This window comes from Streptopelia decaocto (assembly GCF_964273445.1).
Source record: "Streptopelia decaocto genome assembly, chromosome: 8".
In the NCBI taxonomy this organism is placed as follows: domain Eukaryota; kingdom Metazoa; phylum Chordata; class Aves; order Columbiformes; family Columbidae; genus Streptopelia; species Streptopelia decaocto.
The window spans coordinates 11252542-11276224 of record NC_138662.1 but is presented as its reverse complement, the minus strand read 5'-3'; the positions used below and the strand labels follow the sequence as shown (position 1 = coordinate 11276224).

Here is a 23683-nt window from a genome sequence, read left to right as displayed (position 1 = left end):
TAAAATAAGTAAGAAGTATAAGTAGGACAGTATAAATACAATAAATGGGGCAAATGTAACAGTGTAACCATTACAACAGTTCTAAAATAAGTGACATGGTATGGCATCAGTGCTCAGATAAGGAGAGTTGGCAACACAGTGTATGAAATCAATTCTTCAAACTTGCTCAGTTTCACAGAGGCTCTGCAATCTCAAATACATTTGTATTTCCACACAAATATGGGCAAAATCACATTAGGTTCCTCATGACAGACCACAGTATCCAAACTATACAGATGGCACTGGCATTTCATACTATTTAGAGATTTCACACATGCCATTTGCTAATGAGATCTCTGTAATGCTATGCAGAAAAACTTCCAACAGTCATTAAACAGAAGACACATATTTAAGTGCCTTAGAGTCGAGAAAGCTACTGAAGCATAGGAATCTTCTCATCTTGCTTATTCTTGGAAAACTACATGTATCACTGTAAGAAGTGACTCATTTGAAGGATGAAGTGGCAGGAACAGGTGAGAAAAAGACCTAATGACAAAACCAAAGGAGCTTTTCCTTTTGGGAAAACCAGAGAAACAATGAGAAACAAAAAAACAAACTACACTCAATAACATTTTCTGATTTTTTTTTTTAATCTAGATGTGGGTCGCCAGCCCTGAGGCAAAGGTACTCACTCTGCCTTTTTTTAAGGGCATGTATTCACAGTTGTCCCCACTGTAGGTGACTCCAGGCACCTGTGGGCAGCCAGGACAGCCCAGCTCAGCTCCTTCCTTGACAGGTTCCCTCCCAGTTTATTGCAAGGTGCTCAGTCAGTTAGACCAAGGACAAAACCAGTCCCAAGGAGGAACAAACCTAAGCTGCCACGTCTTGGTCCTTCCTCTAGTATCCCAAACTGCTCTTCATACTCTGCCTTACAAGAAATTTGTTTAAGGAGAAGGGGACCTAAGCTGAAGAACCCCAGCAAGAGATTTTTGTGGAAGACCCACCATGAAGAAAGATTATTGCAGTAAAGGAGCTCACGACAACTGGTGACGATACACAGAGAACTCCCGATGTGTCCTCAGTGCCTGCTTTCAAAGAGTTAGTCCTATAGATTAGAGCCCTTAAATATTTCTAGAGTAAGTCGTGCTTATACCCTCACACCATGCCAAAAGGCAGGACACCAACGCTCATAAGTGGAGAAAAAGGAAGATCAAATGAGAAGGTATTTTTGCACTTACTGACATAAAAAAGCGCACTACTTTAGTGACATCGTGTGATATGGTAACAATGCTCTTAAATCACTGAGATGAGATTTTGTACTCCCTCACTTAACCTGTCCACAAAACACTGCCATTCCTTTTAGTGAGCGTATAACTACAGCACTCTGAACAGTAAGAAACATTTTACAGTGCTTAGATCATTTTTCATAGCTATCCACTGAATTCACCTGAACAGTTGCTCTTTCTTCTTCAACCGTGATGTTAAACACAACACATTGGCCAAGGGCAAAATACCTTCCTGCAATGGGATAGTGCCCATACTTTATATTCCTGATTACCTGAACTGGGCAGTTTTCCCAATGAAGCAGTGAGAATTAAGATCAATATGAGTATCTGATGCTTTTCCATGTTTCTGATCTGGGAGATTTCATCTCCTCAGTACAAAGTCTTTTCCCTGTCACCTACTGCATTACTTTCCACTAATTTACTTTAACAATTGTGTTAAAGCAAATACTTACGTTACATTACTGTTTATATTTCGTTCTAAGCATCAAGTACTGGTGATCTAGGAATTTTTAGCATTTTTGTCTTTTTTCCATCAAGAAGCTTGAATATGTTTTCTTATTACCTTTAATGAAATGCCAATAGGAATTAAGTTTTCTATCTGTCATTTATGTTTCTTAATGTATAACTTTAACTAAACTGCCTTCTCCAGCCTTTCCACACATAGCAATTTCTATGGTTCTATCATTGCTTCTAAATCTCCTTTCAGCTAGGATATTTTTGTGCAACATAATTTGTCCTTGTGTTTCTGGCATTACCGCTTTTGAAGTTTCCATCTGACAAACATACAAAAATAAGTATCAAATATTTCTCTTGACTAACTAAACGGACTTTTGTGAATTCTCATACTTATGTGAAGTACTGTTAATTTTACACAGTATCGTGTTTTCAAAGCAGAATGTTACCTCTACTGACAACTGCTCTCCATTCTTCACCCATCGATACGATGGTTTAGGCTTTCCACTTGCTCTGCAATCCCAGTATAAGGTGTCCTCTACAGCAACTTCAGTATCTTTTATCGTCTGGATCCAGTGAGGTTTTGCTGCAGATGAAATACACATCAGCAACAAAGACCATAATGAGTTATTGTTTCATATGAGAATCAAAGGGTTAATTTGCCCAGCACTCATCAGTTTTCTGCATGGACTGGTTTGTACCACCAGAGATTCTCTCTGGTTCTGCTTCACGTCACCTAATGAAAGAAATTACTCATTCGTCCTTTTATACATTTTTATTACAAGCAGTAAACCAAAAGAAAATTGAGATTAGAGATTACTAAAGCTGAACTAGTGAAACCAATATTAAAATCACTAATGATTAAACAACACAACTTTGAAACTGAGGTAAATATAAGAAAAAGAAATTAGTGGTAATATTGGAATTAAATAATTGAGGTAGCTAAATCATCAAATTAATACCGAAGAGAATCCTCTAAGTCCTAAAAAAGATTTAACGGCATTTCAGCCTTTGTTCTAAATACCATTTGAATTGTTTCCTAATGCTAGTCGGTACTTAACGGGATGCATACATTGATATACGAGACTGTTTTTGAAAGCATTAGTATTAACACAGCATTTGAGTGATGCAAACCAGAACATGACCTTAAAAATGTCCACAAGACTAGTTTTTTTTAATTGATGTATTCATAACATACAACCTGAAGAATTACCTAAAATACAATTAAAAGTGTAAAGATAGAGTCCAAAGTATCTGTTACAGATTTCATGTTGTTTTGTTTTGTTTTTTTTTAAAAAGCCCACTTGGCAAATAAACATCACTGCATGAAAGACAACAGCAGTTTATTCCTTTAGTGCTATTTCACACAACAGCAAAACACTGTTTTAAAGCTAGTTTGTCTTAATTTTCTTCAAATTTGTTCAATTTACTACAAATTTTATGATCCCAAGATATGGTATTTTTCCAACAAAATATATATTTTAAACATCGCATACAGAGAAAACTGATAAAAAGCAGGATGAAACTTGGCTGCAAATATATAGCTAAGGGCAAAGGAATTTTCCAGAGTCAATTTGATTAAAGATTTTCCTAAACTGATAATTTAGGAAACTCATAATAGTCTCATATCAAAACAACTAGGAAAAAAAAGGTCCCTGGTGATACAGAAAAATATTATTATTTAATAGATGAGTTTTGGAAGCACAGAAGGTCAGATTAATTCCCACTGAACTTCCCTCTACAATGGAGTTACATCCGCAATTAATTCAGACCAGGGAAATTAATGACTTGCCTATGGCCTCAAGGGGAGTTGAGAGCTGAACCTGTTCTATTGCCATAGGCACAAGACCAGCAGACCAATGTTTGGATGAGATTTGGTATTAATTTCATTTTAAAAGATTAATTCTTTTCTAGCATACAAATTTTCTCTCCATCATATATTCTGCAATACAGCCATAACATCTCAACATGATCATGTACAGTGCCATACTTTTATGACAAGGATTAATATTATTTATGAGTGATAGATATATGCTTACAATTGACTTCTCACAGAAGAACTTATTAAAACATATTCACTGAGATACTAACTTTAGAGGTTTTAGAATTCACCCAATATTTGCTTACAGTGAAACCCCCTGTTATTTCTTTTGTGTTGCACATCCCTTATACCCCATGAGGATTAATGCCTCTCGCTGATTTGGGAATGATATCATTTTTACACTATCAAGGTCAGCTCTAAAAGACAGGAAAACCTGATTGTCAGACAAATGTACTATTTTACTGATATTAACGTCAGTTAGTTAAAGAAAAGTTAATGTTACAATACTGGAGTTCAAGAAAGAGTCACTGCTTTATCTGACATTGTCGTCTGGCATATTTGCCCCACATGTGTCAAGGGGATGGAAGCTCAGGACTCCACGTCGGCACCTCCTGCACTTTGCATACCTATTTATGCAACAAGCAACAGTGCTTGGATTACTGATAGATCCATACATGTGTAATATTTCACATCTGCTGCGTAACTCCACTTGCAAGTAAGTTAAATATAGTCTATTCTCAAGTTCAAGATCTTAGATTCAATTCCATTAATAAGAAAAACATTGTCTACACCATAAATCTTCATTTTTAGGGCTCTTCAGGTCTCCATTGGAGGGTTTCCCAAGTCTCCACAGTAGATATGACAAACTGGGTCATTTTGGAAATTGTGGGAGGAAGACAAGCACTCAAACCAGAAACAAACAGAAAGAGCTTCCTCAGCCACAATGTGGGAAATTTATGATGCTTGTTCATTTGCAACAGCGTGCTGATGTAGACTTTAGTCATTTTCTTGAGGAAGGCTCTTTTTCTCTTCAAATTACTGAAGAAAGAATTCAGCAGAAAGAAAAATATCCTCTTCAATCTGCCATATCTGGAAGTCTTTAAAAGTAGGTGTAAAAGTATTAGAAACTGTTTGAGAAGAACAATTCAACTAACCAGCTCAAAATTGAAAAGGCAGCTAAACTGGGGAAATTCCAGCTCAGAATATTCCACTGAATACTCTTGACTTTTGGCCAAGTTGAAGGTGTCCACATTGCACCAGCTGAGAAAACTAGATAGAAGGTCATGTTATCAGTAGATCTATATATCCTCTCAACAGATAAGCACGACTTTCAGAGCCCAACATACCCTTTTTATTGAGCTCTGCTTGACTGTACCTAAATGATTTTGTACATTGGCTTTATTCCTCTTGAAGTCTAATCAACGTGAGACAAATGATGTGTTTAGAACATCTGATTACACCACCACTGCCACATCTGTGCTCTTGAAGGAAGACTAATGAATTAGTAACAAAGCCTCATTCTCTGAAGAAGCTACTGCACTGGCTCGGAGTATTAGTTAGGTCTTCCCAAGGAGAGACCACTCCTTCCTCCCTAAGCAAGGAACAGACAAATAGGCAACATACCTCAATTGTGATGAAAAAAATACAATGTCCTGTAAGTTGAGAGGTGGGAAGTTAATTTAATAGAGTTTGTAGTGCAGGGTTTGAGACTGTGATGGCAATTTGTATTGTCTGGTAGTATTAATATCTTCATGAAAGATTCATATAAAGTTCCCTTGGGACTAAATACTTGCAGCCAACTGAGTTTCTGAAGAAGGTTAGCCATCAGCCTCATGGTCCGTCACTTAGAAAAGCAGCAGACTATTTTGTTTTTGCCTAAAATATTCCTTGCAGTACTCATGGTCCCACAGGCAAGAAGTGATACAAGTGCATAACTTCATAAAACCTATCCAAGTGAGAAGACTCAGTCATGTTTTTCTTGGTGGCTACGATCACCCTTTTCTTCCAGCTAATTAGTCCAAGTAGGTCTTCCTGAAGAAAACAACTGTCGCTTTACTACACTCTAGGGCATCCCTGTGAGCCATAAGAAAAGCAAGAACCATTTTTTAAGATTTTTAAGAAACCCTTTACGATGACTGCTCTGGGATTTGACGTGAATGTAGACCAACAGCAATGTGTGACTGCAACGAAGCTCTTGGAAGCAATGGCTAAAGAAGCTGACACTTTTCAGAAGCTGAGATCCAATTTGTAAGTAATTTCTGGGGTACCATGCACGATGCATGTCAACACCTATTTTTAGATACGATTTCCTTCAGAGTAGGAGACTGATAAAAATCTCCTAATTCTGTAAGCTATAGGAATACCATGAAGGAAAAGCAGAGCTTCAGGCCCATGACTTTGGTCTAAAAACTGCACTCTCCTGGAGAAGACTGGGGTCTGCCATGGCTCTACTTGCAGGCAGAAGGCTACGGGAAGCTCCTCCATAACGGTCCCTAATTGGGGCTTGCACAGAAGATGCAGTCTTTTTATACACAAATCTTTACTTTGAAATTTACAGTCAGAAAGCCAGACTGGAAATCTCCTTTGAAAATACCTTCGGATAGCTCAGCAGTTGGGCAATAAATCAGAGTCAAAAGAAACCTTCCACAATCCAAGAGAAAGCAGCTATGAAGCATACTGGGAAAAAAATCAACCAGAAATGTAACCTTCATTTTTCTAGGTAGTCCATCTGAAAGTCAGGCTATGACACTCATACTGATGCCTACAGCAGTGATGCACCTTATTTTATCTCAAAACTCCACGTGACTTTGGGGAAAGTTTTAGTATGTAAAAAAGATGAACAATTTCTCTCTGTAGCGAGGCAAATAAACCATCAGACAGCATCGACAATTAAACTCCAGGTCAATCAAACTCAGCAATTCCTTGATATTGTTTAGTCATTTGTAGTTTTGTAGTTCATGTTTTGAAGACATCTCTATGAACAAGATGGAGTGAGGCTATGAGACAAAAGCTTTCAACAGTGAAGCTCTTCCATATATATTAATGATGCAGTTTCAATATAATTTTGGTGGTACATTATTACCAAAGTAATTAACAAAATATACGAGTATTTTTTTCTATACTAAAAAAAATATGTAAAGTCTATGTATTACTTGGGGGTTTGGTTTGCTGTTGCAGATCATCAATGCAAAAGGAGAACAACAGCAAAATTTTTTCTCCCTGTTAAACATTTTACCTCAATACTGCCAAGTATGAGTTCCATTAAATCAGCATGTGCTAATTAAGATTCTTTTTCTTCAATTATACTTTAAATTAATTACTTTACGTATCCCTACTATGTAACATGTTTAATTGCATCTTAAAATACAAAAATGTAATTTTTTCATATTTTCTAATTTTTCCATGCCATGAAATGTCTCCATGGATTCTTTCTTCTTCTATTATCTCTTTATGGAAAAGGCTAATAGTGATGACGAACAAATATACTAATAAAGCGAAAGCAAATCATTTATATATTCAGGTTTTATATTAAATCAAAGTTAGATAATCTTGTCCTATTTTTAGCACATTCTGAAATCCCCTGAGGAGAAAACTGTCATTAAACAAATGTTGGAACAGTATAAAGGACAAAAAACTGAACATCTGATGTTGGGCTTTTCTTGATAAAATCCTTCATGAAAAAAAAAGGACGTCTGTTAGTAATGTTATGAAAGAACCCAAAATATCTGGTTTAGACTGTTTTAATTATCAACATCAACTAAGGGTTGAGACTTGTATTTAAAACATACAATGAAATTAGAAAAAAACAGACATTTCCATAAAGGAAGTTACAGATGTGCACAGAATTTCTAAACAAAATTTATAAGCATTCTTGAGAAAATTACTATGGATATGATTGAAGTTGAGCCTACGTTCAAGTGCTTTGTGGTTTCAAGACTATAATTCATTATTGCAAGAAGACACAGGATAGCAACAGAAAACTTTGGTTTTTTTTAAATCAAACCACTGATGCACTGAAAAACCCAATTTTCAGAATTCAAATTTTAACAGTTCCAGCACATAGAACAAGTCAGGAGAATAAGAGTGTTTTGCTTCATAGCAAAGCAATGAAATGCTTCAAACTTTTGCTTAGGACTAGCTTTATGTTTCATTTAGAAAGAATCTTTAAAATCTGCAAAGAAAGGAAAACCTTCTATTTTTCAGTCAAATGGAAAAACTTTATTTTTTTTCCCCTGAAGGGATTTATTTTTTCACTTATTTCACTAAGACTACTTGGAAAATGTTAACCCCAATTCTTCTTATACTCTTTCTTGGGCAAGCCAGAAATGTGCTTTGTTCAAGCAGAAAAAACAAATGTTTTTACTGTTGAAATAAAACCAAATTCATTCATTTGTATCTTTTTCACGTCTTTCACTTCTACTAATAAAATGTCTTAACAGCAGTCGACATCCACTAACATTACCACATAGACTTGAGTCATCTTTGCCAGAGTTGGTACCTTCTGGCAGATGGATGTTTTTTATTCCAAGTCTTCAGTATATTGCATTAATTTCCCCCAAATCCTCATCTGCTTTTAGAACAAGTTCCTTAAATATTGATCTTTCAATGGAAGACTGAGTGGCATATGGTTAGGTTTCTTTACCAGAGAGATTTCTGAGCTTTGTTACCAGATACAGTGGCAATCCATCATAAGATATTATCTTCAGTTATAGAACATTATTAATCTACAAGCAGATTTAAAATCCTTCAAATTATCAAAAAGCGTTAAAATGATCCTATCCTGAACACAGACTTGTTGGCACTCTATTAGCAACAACAAAGCAAGTAACAAAATAGGAAAGATTACTTAAATCAACTTAATTCTGTAGTATGGATTTCATTAAGCAGAACAAATGAAATGAAACAGTTGGAGTGCCATTAATGCCATTACAGGTCTCATTATTCTTTTTAGGATAAACACCCATATGAGGGATGAATCTAATATGGGCAGACGTTTATACTGGAACATGAACCCTATCTCAGGGTTCAAATCCCTTTCTGGATTTCTAATGAAAATGTTCACACTGATTTACTTGTCCCAAAATTGCAACTTGCTTTTATTGACTAGCAACATCCTTTGTTTCAGCTCTGTGTCCTTTAATGAGCAAAACAAAATGTGGGAAGCGGGTCAAATATCTCAAGATTGCTCACTGTCACAATTACATTACAAGGACTAAGGAACAAATCTACTCTACTTTGTAAGTAGTTTACATTGATGTGTCTCACAACTGCTCTGATGTAAAACTGGAATAGGACTACTGAGCCAAACTGCTAAACAAACTACAACTTGTTTGAAACTTTTCAAGCAGCTAATAAAAGTCACTTTATAAAATCCAATGCACAGCGCCAAGTTTGGAATGACAGATGACCCTGGTGGATGAAGCATCTTAGGTCTTTTGCCCTCTGTTATTCATAGGATTTCTCAAACACTTGTAATTACAACTAGTATACTGAAAATTCACGTTGCTCAAAATTCCTCGTGTAACCTAACCTTAAACATTTCTAATTATGGGACATTGATTCAGTGTAACTGTTCATTTGGAAGTTGAGGTGGGGAGAAGCCTCTTTTCCTTCCTCCTAATAAAATCTGTTGTGCCTTAAATTAAAACTTTCATTGACTAAAATCCACACTGCTGCATTCCCTGAGTTCTAGTAAACAGCAGCTTCCCACACAGAAGTAGAAGATGGAAAGGACATTTGTACTAAGTTGCACAGTAGCTATGCTCTATGCTATTTCATACAGCTTTAGAAATAAATATCTTTGCTCTAATATTCCTACATGAGGAACAGCAACCCAAAGCACAGTCTGAAACACTCTTTAAATTGCAATTTACCTAAAGAAAATTATATTTGCTGAGATCTGGCTTTAACAAAAATTGCCAATTACCATTTTGTTGCAAATCACTCTAGCTTTAAAACTCCACCAATTCATTTCACTCTATAGCCTTAAATGCACAAGAGACTCTGTCTGTTTTCCAGCTATTAAATTTCACATTATTTCATTTCCTATACTGGATTATATACTCTCATTTATTTACTCATTTTAAACTAAAACTGGCAATTTTGAAAGCAAAGGATTGACAATATCCACCACTAATCTTTTCCTAACACAAGACAAAATTTGTATTTCCCTTAAATATGAGGCCTAAATGATCCTACAAATAAATCCAATTGAATGAAAATCTAAGGTTTCACCAATGGACCAATTAGACATGTTAAAAAAAAAGCCTTTCCATCATAGAAAAATAAGTACAAGCACTTTCCACACTAAGCAACCTTTTTGAGCCCAGGCATTTATTACAAGTGGTACCTGGTGCAGAAGTTCTCATTCTCTATGGGCAGTTAAGATGCCACAGATTCTTAAGCACAAATCCTTGAGGGTACTGCAGAAGCTATAAACCTCCAAATACCTAGAGTGGTTTATATTTCATGTGTAAAGAAAGGTGGGAGAGAGGGAGAAAGAAAGTTTCCTACCATAGTAAGTGAGACGTCCCCTTGCGATGTTTTTTCCTCTGGAATTTTCAGTAATACATTCATATAATCCTGCATCCTCTTGCTGGAAATTAGGTATTTCAATCATGCCATTGGATTTCCTCAGCTTTATTTTACTTGGAAATGGCAGACCATCAGTTCTTCTCCAGTTAATCTGAGGCACAGGGCTAAAAAGAAAACCATGGCATTTTAAACAGCTTTGCTTAAAGTACTTGTTTGTCAAAATTACATTCTCAGTATATAACAAAATTTGGAAGTGACTAAAAGCTTGAGTTAAAAGCGTTTTTCATACTGTACATAACAGATGGCCAGACACTATGGCAACTGATTTGCATGTACCGTTCTGTTTCATATGATATTAGATGTGCTACCAATTTTTTAATGAATATCTGTGTGAATATCAAATGATTGTAGAATTTCTTGTAAATGAGCACTGGCCTCCCGTACAGATGGGTGACATTTACCAGCGACTTCCATCGTAAGAGAATTAAGGCAAGTCTTTTGAAATTTTCATCCTAGAATAGCCATTCATTCTGCACTTTTAAAAGTTACACTCACCTAGCTGGGGAACCAAAGCAATACCATGTGATTAAGTTATCAATCTCACACTTAAAATTACAAACACCTGACAAAGCTGTCTGGAAATAAAGAGCAAAGTGGTAAGTAAATACATTTACAGAAATGCTTTTTCCAATCATTTGTGAAAGAGAAAAGGTATCACTTTTGTGTGAAATATCATTCAAAAGTGGAATGCATTTTCATCTTTATTTCAGCTATAAAGGAAGAACAATATTATGAAAGCTTCAAGTATGTTTAACAGTAAAATTCAAACAAAATTCTCCATGACTTCAACAACTGTTCCTTCTACACAGAGAAAGCAGAGCTAGGGCTAAGGATATATGCAAAACTGCACTGATCTTATTCAAGATAATTTGAAATGAAATGTAAATTCCTGTGTTGCCAACATACACATTTTAATTTTGAACAAAATCAAAAACATACACCAGGAGTGCAGCACAGGCTGGGATCTACCCGGCTGGGGAGCAGCTCTGTGGAAAGGGACCTGGGCTCCTGGTGGACAGTGAGCTCCATGTGAGAGACCAGCATGGTTCTGTGGCAAAGAAATCCAATGGGATGCTGGGCCGCATCAACACGAGCATCACCAGCAGAGACAAGTCACTATCCCGCTCTACTCAGTGCTTGCAAGGCCACACCTGGAGTACTGTGTTCAATTTTGGTCCCCACTGTACAAAAAAGATGTGGACAGGCTGGAGAAGGCCCAGAGAAGAGCCACAAAGATGATCAAAGGACTGGGAAGCTGCCACATGAGGAAAGGCTGAGAGAACTGGGCTTGTTCAGCCTTGAGAAAAGAAGGCTAAGAGGAGACCCCATCACCATGTTCCAGTATTTAAAGGGTGGCTACAAAGAAGAAGGAGACTCCCTTTTTACAAGGAGTCACATGGAAAAGATAAGGGGTAATGGGTACAAGTTACTTCTGAGGAGATTCTGATTGGACACAAGAGAGAAATTTTTCACAACGAGAACAGTCATTGGAATAATCCACTCAGAGAAGTGGTGGATACCCCAAAATAGCACACTTTTAAGATTCAGCTGGACAGGGTGCTGGGCCGTCTTGTCTAGACTGTACTTTTGCCAATAAAGGCTAAAACAGGTGATCCTTGGGGTCTCTTCCAACCTGGTATTCTATGATTCTATGAAAAATTACTCCAAGAATCTTTTCTATCTTATTCCAAGGAAATAGTTGTGATGCTCAAATACAGTCTTCAGAAAACATAACCAAAACAACTGCCAGAACTCCTCATCTCTTGTGCAGATGAACCCTAATGTGCTTAAACTTTCAGAACGGGAGAAGTCAAAAACTTACTTTCCTAGTGCAAAGCATTCCAGCTTCACAGTGGAGCCTTTAGCTGCAGGAAGTGTCTCAGGAAACTGCACTTCTATTTTGGGTTCATATTCTCCCATCACACCTATATGAGACAATTGAAAAAGGCAATTTTTAATTTTTAAAGCCTTTTATCTCTCTTTAGCATTACGTCACATTAAATTCAAAATTAATCCCTCTCACTCCATTTAGAAAGACAAGCACAGAAACCTCCCAGTGAAACCACTGTCAGATATAGGAGAGGAAGAGAAGCATGCAACACAAAATAGTTTATCTTCTTATAAAGCAACGAATATCCTGAGAATGCATGAAAGGTTACACTGTAAGAGGCAGAAATGTTCACTGGTGACTAGATGTGTTATTTATGGATGATACAGAAGGGAAGTCATACCATCCGTGCGCAGCACTAGAGGAGTTGGCGACCCAAGAACCTGGCTGTTGGTCACAGTGCTGGTCACAACGCAGGTGTAATTTCCTACATCCGACGGATCGACTTTGGCTATGTAGAGGTGACCGGTCTCTTGAGACACAAATCGACGACTGTCCTCTTGTACAAATGATGGATACTCATTGAAGATCCAAGCAAATGACAGATCTAATTGGTAATAAAAGTGAAATAAACATATTTGGCAGGGTTTTTCACTTTTTTTTTTTCTTCAAAGACCCATTTATTATTGTATAGTCAATATTGTATTATATATAATGTTGCATTATGTAACAAACAATACCAGAGAGCCAGTGAGGGAAAGAAACAAATTTAAAAGTACCAGAAACAAGCCAAACCAAAGAAAGACAAAACCAACCATTTTTTCACCAAAGCCATATCTCCTCCAGCAGAAGACAAAGGTGAAAGGAATTCGAAGTGTTTTATGAAAAGGTGATTTTTTGATCTACTATTTTTTTTTTCCCAGGCTTAATATACATGGAAAGAGTAGGAGACAGCAAAAACTGAGACCAAACTTTGCTAACATGGCAACACTATTCATTCAGTAGCTACTTAACAACTCAGCTAGATACTCAGCAGATAGAAACAGCACAGGTATGTGCAAGTGAAAGGAATGTCAAAAGCAGTATAAATTCCCGGTAGGGCTCACCACACAGCAAAACTACTTTTTTTTCCTACAAAAATCCATAAATAATTGATTTTAAATAAATGTTTATGTAATGGCAAAGTAGCCTTCACTACCATTCATTATGGTCACTTGAAAGGAAAACCACAATTCAAAAGATAAACTAAGAGATTTGGCAAAAACTGCATTACAATTTGTTTTTTTCTGAACACCATTCTGAGCTATGTGTGTCCAATTTTAATTGGCAAAAGCCCCTTCCTGTGCAAGGCCGTGTGCTTGTCTCATTCATATCCTACAGAATAAAAGGAAATTCATTTTTAATGGTTTTCCAGGCAAGAAATAATTTTTCACCCAAGTGCCACTCAGTTGAAAGTTTATAAAAAGATTACAGCTTCTACAAGTGCTAATTAGAGACGATTATAGCTTGATTGACCTGCCTTCAAGTTAAAATATCTTGTAGCATTTACACTGCCCCTACAAAATGGAGATTATCTATTATTCCACAGGTTTAATTTGAAAGTGCGTAAATTTGGATGCAGTCATGAAATGGAGAGCAGGCATTTTCATAATCCTCACTGTTGAGCACGAACATGCAGCCAGAAAAGCGCTCAGCCAACAGGACTATTTAACACAAGGTAAGATTGTGCAGATGAAAAATACATAAAATAAATGAAATTATTAAAATATTTATGGACTGGCTAATGCAAAAAGGGCATAAAATGAAATGGCCTATCATAATTGCATTTAATTTTCTTCTATCAATATTTAAACTCCTCTCATTAATATAATTTTGTGGGACTGGTGAGTATGAACAATTAACAGTCTCAGGACTTATCTCAAGTGTTAAACTTTTGTCATATTTAGAAATGTTTATTGTTGAAAACCGGCATCTTCTGGACTTGCAGTGTGTCTCCTCAGGTGAAACAATGAATTTCTCTATATGTTCCTTCCTACATAGCGTGAGAGGTGTAATTAATTTATGATCAGGAAGGCCAATGAGGATTCACCAAGAAAAGACAGAGTAGTTAGTGCAGTAAAACCCTGTGCTCTACCGTGACTTCAGCAAGACTTTTGAGATGTGCCACAAGAGTCTCACACACAAGCCAAAGAATACAGTCAACAACAAAAAAATATTCTGTACTGTTATTCTCCTATTTTCCAACAAAAATACCAAGAGGTTGGTGTCAATGTTTGGCTGCTGAACTGGGAGGGCTTGTTGAGGTGCAGCGTGGTGAGGGCAGCTGTGCACCGTTCCGGCTGTGCTCTGGCACTATCCAATATCTATCAGCCACTTCAGAGAGAAAAAGAAATTAAAAATAAATTTACAAAAGTAGAAGAAAAAAGAGTACACCTGAGGAGTCTGAAGGGGACTATGACCTCTTTGAAAACAAAGATTTTATGATCTTGCTAAATGGTAGAGTCCTGAAAATAATGCATGATTCCATTTCTACAGAGCGGCTGGATGAAGAGAGTGGCTACAAGGCTGTAGACCAAGTTGGGCATCAGTTCAGGAAAAGTAAGAAAAAAAATAATCTGTATTTCCAGTTCTATATCAAACTCAAGACATCCACGAGACACACAAGTGTGGGAAGTCAGACTTCATTCTTTCTGGTATTTATTGAGTTACTTGTTTTCCTTAGTTCAAAATATTATTTTATTCTAAAAAAGAAAAATTAAAAAGACATTCAAAACATGCAAACGGGATGGACAGATCTGGATATGCTGCAGGAAAATAAGCAGCTTGATTTCATTCCTATTATATTTGGTTAAGTCAAGAGTAAACTCTTTAAAATCAGCCATTATGACTACGAAAGCCAAGCAAAGCTTATTTCAGTTTAATTGGTTCCTTCAACAGCCTATGAATAAGCACTCCTGGAAACCTAATTTCCCATTCAACATATATTTTCATTGACTTTCTTAAAAAACAGAGCTCTCTTAAAAACCATGTTTCTTTACCAGTGCACCACAGCCAATATCTCATTTTATATTTATTGTACTTTACAAAACTGTGTTCTTAAAAAAAAAAAAAATCATATTAAACAACTTGTTCTGTGATTTATTATGTTTACATGATTTGCCTGTTGCTGATCCTAGGGCACCTCAAGGGACATAAACTCACTCCCTTTCTGTCAATTACAAGTTTTCAGTTGATTTTCTGTTATAAATGGAAGTAATATGTCTCTCCTGGGCTTCCTCGGAGATCTTAGCCTTTGCTTTCCAATGCATTTTTTTCCTTATTTGGCAACTGTACATGGATAAGGCATTGGAAATCACAGTTATTACTCAATTTTTCTTGGTTTACTACATCTTGGTTGGCTTCTCCTCTTTATTTTGCATTATTTGATTATTATTTACTGCACAGTCTACAAGCCACAACATACTCAGCATGCTCATACTGCTCTAGGTGCTTTGTGCATCTAAGTGTTCCATTAAAAATAGCTCACAAAACTGCTTGTCATTTAAAAAATTAGATTATTTTTAAATTCAACAATAAAATCAGTATCATTCTATATATGCCACTGTCATTTCTTGCCATCTATGAGCCTTGAGAAACGTACCATCAGGGCCTATGTAACAAAAGTTTAATATAGTTAAAGGAACATCAAGGAGTAAGCCCCACACATTTAGTAGTTTTTAATTGAGTTCAAAGTTAGGCCATTTACATGCTTTAAAAATATTACTTTTAATTACATTATGCATTTTGTCTAAGAGAGGCTGCACCACATCAGTAGGAGACCACAGAATGAAAGCAGGGCAATTTTATTTCTTGTAAACACCTAACAGTAGTTGTGAGAATCCAAAACTATAAACAAATGCAGGAAGTCAGCAAAGAAAACATGTAGAAAAACAACCAAAAAAGGGCATATAAACCTAGGACTGGAAGGAGAAGGATAATAATTCATGAAGTTTATTTTACACACTAAAGGCACAAATTCTGAAGGTCATCTCTGCTCTTCATTCCCCACTATCTCTAGTTCCTTTTGTTTGGGACCACTGCTCCCATACTTCTACCTCATATGTATGCACTAGCCCTGTAATTCACACCTAAATGAGATTTCTAGGACAGCCAAAAGTAAATGATGTGAACAATATTGTTCAGAAACAGATTTAAACTTATGTTCAAAACTGACTGGATTTCAATTAGTGAAGCAGATGTTTCCATAAATAATCCTGAAATGAAAATACTTGATTTTGAGCATATTGAGGTGATATAACAATAGGGTGGTGTTTTTTTTTTTTTTTTTAAAAAAAGAAGTTTCATGTCAGTCATTGATACTCAAATCTATATTAATTCATACAGTTCTCTAATTCAGATTTTACAACATTCTGTAATAAAGATGCAACAGGAAGCTGGAATATCCTGGTATTTTCTCTCCTCAACTGGCACTCTGCCTAACCCACAGGATGGTATATGGCTTTAAAAAAAATCATTTGCAAGAAAGTAATCAGAGAAAATTTAGCAATGACAGAAACTGCAATTAAAGACATGGAAATTTCTAACAACCAGCTATTTTGAATCATCTACCTTAGAGTTAAAAGTAATGGAAAAGTAACACTGATTTTGAGAGGATAATGACAGGTTCCATAATTAAGAAAGAAACCAATTACTTCATCATTTGGCCTGGTTTCAGCTCAAACTGTGAAGAAATGACAGAAAATGGAGAAAAGCCTCTCGCTTTGTGGGTGAGCATCGCTCTGGATGAGCGAGCTCTCATGGCAGAGACATGGAGCAATTGGGGGTGGTTTGGTGGGGCAGCCACACACAGAAATGTCACTTTGTCAACAGTTCTGAGGACAGCTCTGTAACCACTGTCTGCATGGGAACCCCGGGAAAGTGCAAACATGTTACTTAAATATCTGAAATTAATCTGTGTGAGGTAAAGTACATTAAACTCACAGAGGATGCTCTTAACCTAGACATCAACTGTCCTTAGTTCAGTGCAGCTTAATCCTTGGAGGATTACACTATTATAGGTTTAGGTCAGTGTACCTGTGGATGTGAGTCTCCCCAGGGGATATAATGCAGTTTAACTTACATGTACCACCTTCAAACTCCTCCTTCCCTACTTTTCCTTTCTCACTTGGGAAAACTCCGGCCACTTTATTTCACTTAGTTCACTGCCTCGAGTAGCCCATCCTCCCTTTGGCAAGCCAGCAAAACAGCTGCAAGGCCACTTGTGCTGCTGGACTTCAGCCAACCAAAAAAAAGAGGTAATACTTTCTGTCTGACACAAAATAAATCATATCTTTCTCATTGTTTCGGCAAATTTTAAAGGTCATTTAACAAATAAAAATCTTATGCACCATAGGCATAAGACTAGGTGTTTATGTACTCCAGTATGGGATCCTCTAACATATACATAAACTGGGTATTATGTCTTCAGGTGCCACTATCCAAAATGATGGTTTTGGCAGTGATAAACTCTTGAGAATTTTATTAGAAATAAATTGTACATAATTACAGAGTTTTAGGGTCTGTTCTTGAGCACATTAAATGCCCAGAAACTGAGAAACTCTCCTAAGTATTTGCAGCCAGGAAAAACAGAAGAAAACTCAGACTGTATTTCCAAGAGGGATCCTGAGTTGTTTGTGTACAAGTAGCTTTACCAATAATGTAAAAGTCTTTAGCTGCAGTCACACTTCAGAGAACAGTCTATCTATAAACTGTAGGTTGGTAGTTTACTTTTTCTTGCTGTTTTGTATATAAAAATAATGAAAATTACAAAATAAACCTCTATAATAGAGCTTGAATTGTGGTCACCAGAAGTAAGGTGAGTATCTGCTTAAAATAGTTGTAACATTTTCCCAACTTGGGGAAAAAAGTTTAGAGACATAGAAATGCTTCTGAAATTTCCCCAGACTCTATAGAATGACTTTCTTCTTTTGGCTGAAGATATTTTTGTTTATACAAAATGTATATTGCATTATAGGAATCCAAGTCCAGCTACAAAAAGTTAAGAATATACCCCGAGAAACTAATTTTGTTCCAGAGTATAATGGAAACACTCTGATTTGAAACTAATGTATACCATTAATCTTTCTGGCATAAAAGGTGAATTATTTTGTAGATAAAATATAAAAGATCAATTTTCAGCATGCTGTGCAGGTAATCAGGCATGCAACTTGCGTGTATGGAATAACCCAAAACAATAAGAGCAGTGCGAGAGACCCATGTAATATCTTGCAATTTCAATCCACACATTTAATGAGAATATTGAAATATTTTAGCTGAAATTGCAAGGTTCCTACTTCAGGCTAACACCTAATTTTCATTTTTAAATGGAATATGGTAAGAGTCCACTCACTCTCTGATTTTGAAATGAGCTAGTGTGATGTAAAAAAAAAATGTAATTCCTTAAGCATAGTTGCAGCATGAATTACATTTTTCCCTATTGCCCTCCCACAACCTTCGACTGGCCCAGCAGTGATCACACAAACCAGCTGGTTACCTTTGCATGGGTGCCCCAGGTGACAAAGCTCCATTGATGTAAAATTGCCCACTGAAGGTCTGTCTTTCACTATACTCAACAATTTGTAGAGTTTTTCTAAGTCTTTCAAAGTAGCATCAAAAGCAAAGTACACCATTGGAATTAAAACAAAGACTTGTAAGCTCAGCCTTGGGAAACACAGATGTTTGAGACCCAGCAGAGTTATTTCTTCATTAATACAACCGAAAAACTCATGTTAAGTACATTTCCAAACAGCCTATCTACTGAAAAAGATGCTCGGCAATATGGCCTTGCTTCCTGCCTTTTTTTCCCCGCTCAGTCATGTCACGAGTGGGATTTGACCACTAACTAAGTGTTAAGCTTCAAACCAAACATGACCTTGTAACATGAAAGTGCTCCTCAACTGGCAGCTTAAATGTTCCTTGATGCTCTAAAGGAAATCCAGATGCTAATGAGAAAGTCTAACATAATGCCCTTCTACATTTGGGTTCCCCTGCTGAATAAAAAAACCCCAATTTTGCTTCCCCTGTAGCAGTGCAAGATGATGGGTTCATTTCTCTTTATCACATTTCTGAGCTAATTGTTTCACACTAGCTGTGTCATTCAAAGTGTGCTGGCTCCAATCAAATTGTTCGTACTCTGGCAGTATGCAGAAAAGTAAGAAACTGCTTTAGGAAGCAATATTTAAATACATACCCATTAGCAATATCCATTTCAAATGACAAATTGTTCTTGTAATCACCTCCCTAGAACTTTACATTTAATTGCTCTGATCATTTCTAACAACTCTATTGTGCTTTTTCAAGAGTTGAAAGTATTTTAAATTGCTTCCTGACTATAATAATTTTGAGGATAAAAAGATGATAGTTTAGTTTATTGCTCAACTAAAATACATGTGATTTCTCCTTAATGTTAAATATTAGGAAGATAAACTAAGGGAAACTAATGGAAATAGCCAAGTGTCAATTTTAAGAGGAACATATTATACTAATGTTTAAAGGCTGAAGCAATGATTAGTGACAAACTTCATTTAGTAGTCTTGCACTTATTTAGGAGAAGGTACTCGGTAAAACCCTGTAAAAAACAAAAAAATTACTTTCAGTACTCGTTAAGAGTGTAATGATCAGCTATGACTATGTGCTGGGACTGCAGCCATCTCCCTCCTGCCTCTTCCTAATCAATTATCCTGTTTCCAAAGAGAAACTCAAACATTTTACTAGAGAAGATAATAAAGAACTGGAGAAGCCAAACCCCACAGTAACAATTCAGGGATAAAAATAATCTTGGTAGAGGGCCAAACACAGTTATTTTCTTCAGTTTTTTCCTCTTATTCCCCAAGACATACCTGAGATACCTGGGACTAGCTAAGGGAAAAGGCTTGACCTGCACTTTTTTCTTGCAATTTGGTTCTTCCTAATCAACCTCTCCCTCTTTCTTTCCATCTCCCCCTTCTTCCAACAAATACCCCACCACCACATTAAAACACCCTTGTTGCATGTTGCTGCCACTTGCAGTTTATTCAGGTTCAGGAATAGGCCAGTGAAAGCAGGTACCAGCAATAAAGTGCACATCTCATAGTCTTTCGAGGTCTTCTGGAGTACCCACAAACATTTTGCTGATGAAACTTATGCAGTATCAGTCTCATCGAAGTCTGCTCTAATCTTTGCTCTCTCCCACAGCAACTCACATTATATATGCTACTACTACATATACTAAAATCTTAGTGTATCTTTAGTGGAAATCAAATTTACTGCAGCCAGCAGGTGCTGATCCAATCTTACTAAAACTCCTCCTTGGGCTTTAGGTGAAATTATGCCCCCCACTACACAGACTATGGATTCTGACATGCTCTCTCACCCCACTAATGAAAAGAATTACCTAGCTTTAAAATACTGAGATGATTTTTGTTTCTTTTGGTTTTCTGATTTGTATAATTGGGAATGCTACTATAAAAAACCCTAACTATATATATGAAGGAGTGAAGGCTAGAATCCTTCCTTAAAAAAATGATAAAAAGCCACAATATTCCCACAATAATTTTGCAATGGGTATTCAAGATGTGGTACAAAATTTACGCGAGTTAATATTACCGACAATCGATGTCTCTGGGCTTTATGCTCTACTGACTACCTGGCTATGAAGCTATCCTTCACAATCTAGATACCTCTCTTGAACTAAGACTTATAAAAAGGATAGAAGACCAAATATCTAAGAAATAAAATAGAAATATTAATATATTAAGATGTTCAGTGTCACTGATGTGCACAATGAAACATGGAGTCAACAGATAGTTCCGTAAGAATTCAGAGTGATATCTTGCTTGTCCAGTTTGCCCTTTCCCAAACTGGAATAATGCATCATTTGCTACAAGTTTCTTAGGCCAGTTATAGCCTCCACACTAGCTGAAAAACACATACCGTAAAGTAGCTGTAGATGTTACACAAATATATAAATAAGGATATGCTAATTTTAGTCTGGTTTACTTCAGTCTGGAACACGGGTTTATCAAAAGAAAAAGGGCTTTAGAAAGACAGCATTTGATAAAATGCAGACCAGAGTGTCTCTGTAGCACTGGTTTGTTACTGGTGGTGAAAATAATACCCTGACAAACACAATTCATTGTAAAATCCAGCGTGAACAAGTATTATTGTCTCTCATGTGGACAAATATAAGCATCTGTCAGGTACCATTTGATATCAAACTGTCAGCTGAAATTTGTGTAGATGATGACAATTACACCAGTAGGAATATTGCAAAATATATTTTTAAATAAAAATACCATTTCTCCTTGGCATATTGCAAACAGCTTGAGAACACTATGGAACCACTTTGAAGGCCATTGCTTCTATAATATTCAAGGTACTATTCTCCTTAGAATGCATTTTTGTGCAAAAATCTCATAATGTGCCTACTGCAAATATGATTTATTCCTCAGGCTCCGACGAGTGTCATCCAGAATGTGTAACAAAAGCGAAAAGTAGAGGTGAAAAACCAGGATGCTTTCTACCTCCTGAAATCCCACCGTGACTAGTAGAATAGATACCATATTCTGGAGTTCTGTCAGTTTGCTTTTGCTTTGTTTTAAGGGTATTAAATGTTTCCAAAGCCAAATGAGTAAAATTGATTAAATTTACAGTTCCCAGAAAAATAGCATGTTGATATTCAAGAGTCACAGAAAAGAAATAATCAAAGAATCAAAATATTTCTGGCATATGAAATACTTTCCATGCCATGTTATTCTTGAAGCACAGTCTCACTGGAACTTGCAGGTCTCCAAATGGCAATGCAAGAGACATGAGCAAAAATCTGCAAGTCTAAATAATAATTTGTGACTGACATGACATTATTCACTGAATGATTTGTCATACCAACCAGTGAGCAATAAAATTTGTATCTATTTTTTCCACGATCTAACAATTTTAAACCAGCATATCACAACTTCAAAATAATTATCTATAAGACAGGTTGATCCCCATCCTTCAAATATGATCTCATTTATCAATTAAGTATACATTTTTCAGGGCATGATAGGAACATGAAGGACATTCCTGCAGCTTTATTTATGTAGAAATATTCTTGCCATTTTGCACAAAATAGGAACACATATAACTTGAGGCAAATTATGAATATAAGACAAGTAGAATTTACTTTCAATTTCCAAGAAACAGCTTGTCAGCTCCACAACATTCTTGCAGTCTACTTAAGTTCTTGTGGTTTACAGTCTTACTCCACATAGTAACAAGATAACAGGGAGTATATCCACCATCATAAAACTAATGCCTAGTTTATCCAGGCAGGCCTGAATTCCTTGAACAGTTTGAATAACCATCAAGAAAAATCTTCACTTGTACCATCAAAAATAATATTTTTCTCTGTGTGTAAAGCAGCCCTGAAAACTAGCACAGACAATGTAAAAGGGCTATGCCTCATTGCTTTCTCCTCTCATGAAGAACAGAACCCATCTCATAAATCACTAACACTTTCTGAAATCCGAAATCAATGACAGATTAGTAAAACTGACTGCACGAAACAAACACAAATCATAATACCTAGCAAATAGAAGTAGTATCTTACGACAAGTTACACGATACTCAAGAAACACATGCAGTAGTAACAGCAGGTAAAACCCTAAAGGAACCTGTAGAATTGTTTCATTCAGGGCTTTGTCACTCCTTAGATACCAATTTTGGAACTAAATCAACAGAAGAGAAAAATCATTTTTAGATGCCCATATGTCTAGCCTTTTCCATTGTTGGCAGAATGGAAAGAAATTAGCATCGCATGGATGTTTTTTAACCAGCTGCATGTTAAGTGTGTCCAGTAATAAATTTTGTATGTTGAGAAGTTTGTTATATTGACAGTCCTTTAAGATCATCAAAGACACAACAGTAACACAGCAAAAGTCAGAGTAGTTGTAGAGAGTTCAGTAGAATTCAATGGTCATTAGCAACTGAAAAAGATAGCAGGAGAGCGACGTAAATCAATTTTAGATGTTGTTTTATCTTTTGAGTATGTAGGGTATATGATTTACTGATTTGTGGGAAAAAAACAGGTTATTTTAACAGGTTCCCTGTAACAGAATTAAAATTATATATGGAAGTATGGTCATGCAGAGCAATGACACACGACCATATTCATTATCCAAAAATCACTGTTTAATTATAATACATCTTATCTAACATAAAAACCAGTTGAATTAGTAAAACATTTGGTGGTAAGTCTTCAAATACAAAACCAGTCTTTTACTGAATCTCTCATTAAGTAACTCTCAAACAAGACTACTAAAAAAGAGAATGCCAAAAGGAAAAACACACTAATTCTAAAGAAAATACTGGAGTGGTTTGTGATACAGCTTATGTTTAATGACAGAAATACAAGACTGATTTGTGCGTCCTCAACTGGAAATATTGAGCACTGTCCTCCTCCCCCTGTACAGCAACCGCCATCACGGAAACGAAGCTAAAATACAAGCTCAGCATATGAGACCATGTGCATATGAAGTTTATGAAGTGTACAAAGGCTTGGGGAAGAGTGGCTGGAAAGATGCCTGGTGGACGACCCAGGAGTGTTGGTCAACGGTAGCTGAATATGAGACAGCCTGTGCCCAGGTGGCTTGTATCGGCACTTGTGTGACCAGCCAGACCAGGGCAGTGACCGTCCCCACGTACTGGGCACTGGTGAGGCTGCAC

At 36.4% G+C, this 23683-nt stretch overlaps 1 protein-coding gene across 1 annotated transcript in view; it reads right to left on the bottom strand.

Annotated features, from left to right (window-relative positions):
* The window catches only part of LOC309443190 (contactin-3-like), a gene marked incomplete at its 5' end in the record, with an annotated part of 73992 nt that overhangs the window by 19763 nt on the left and 30546 nt on the right, over positions 1-23683 (bottom strand). Inside the window, 4 exons of the mRNA XM_082059930.1 lie at positions 2168-2304; positions 10054-10238; positions 11957-12059; positions 12366-12569. Of these exons, the coding sequence (XP_081916056.1) occupies positions 2168-2304; positions 10054-10238; positions 11957-12059; positions 12366-12569 (629 nt within the window). The remainder of the gene's footprint in view (positions 1-2167; positions 2305-10053; positions 10239-11956; positions 12060-12365; positions 12570-23683) is intronic.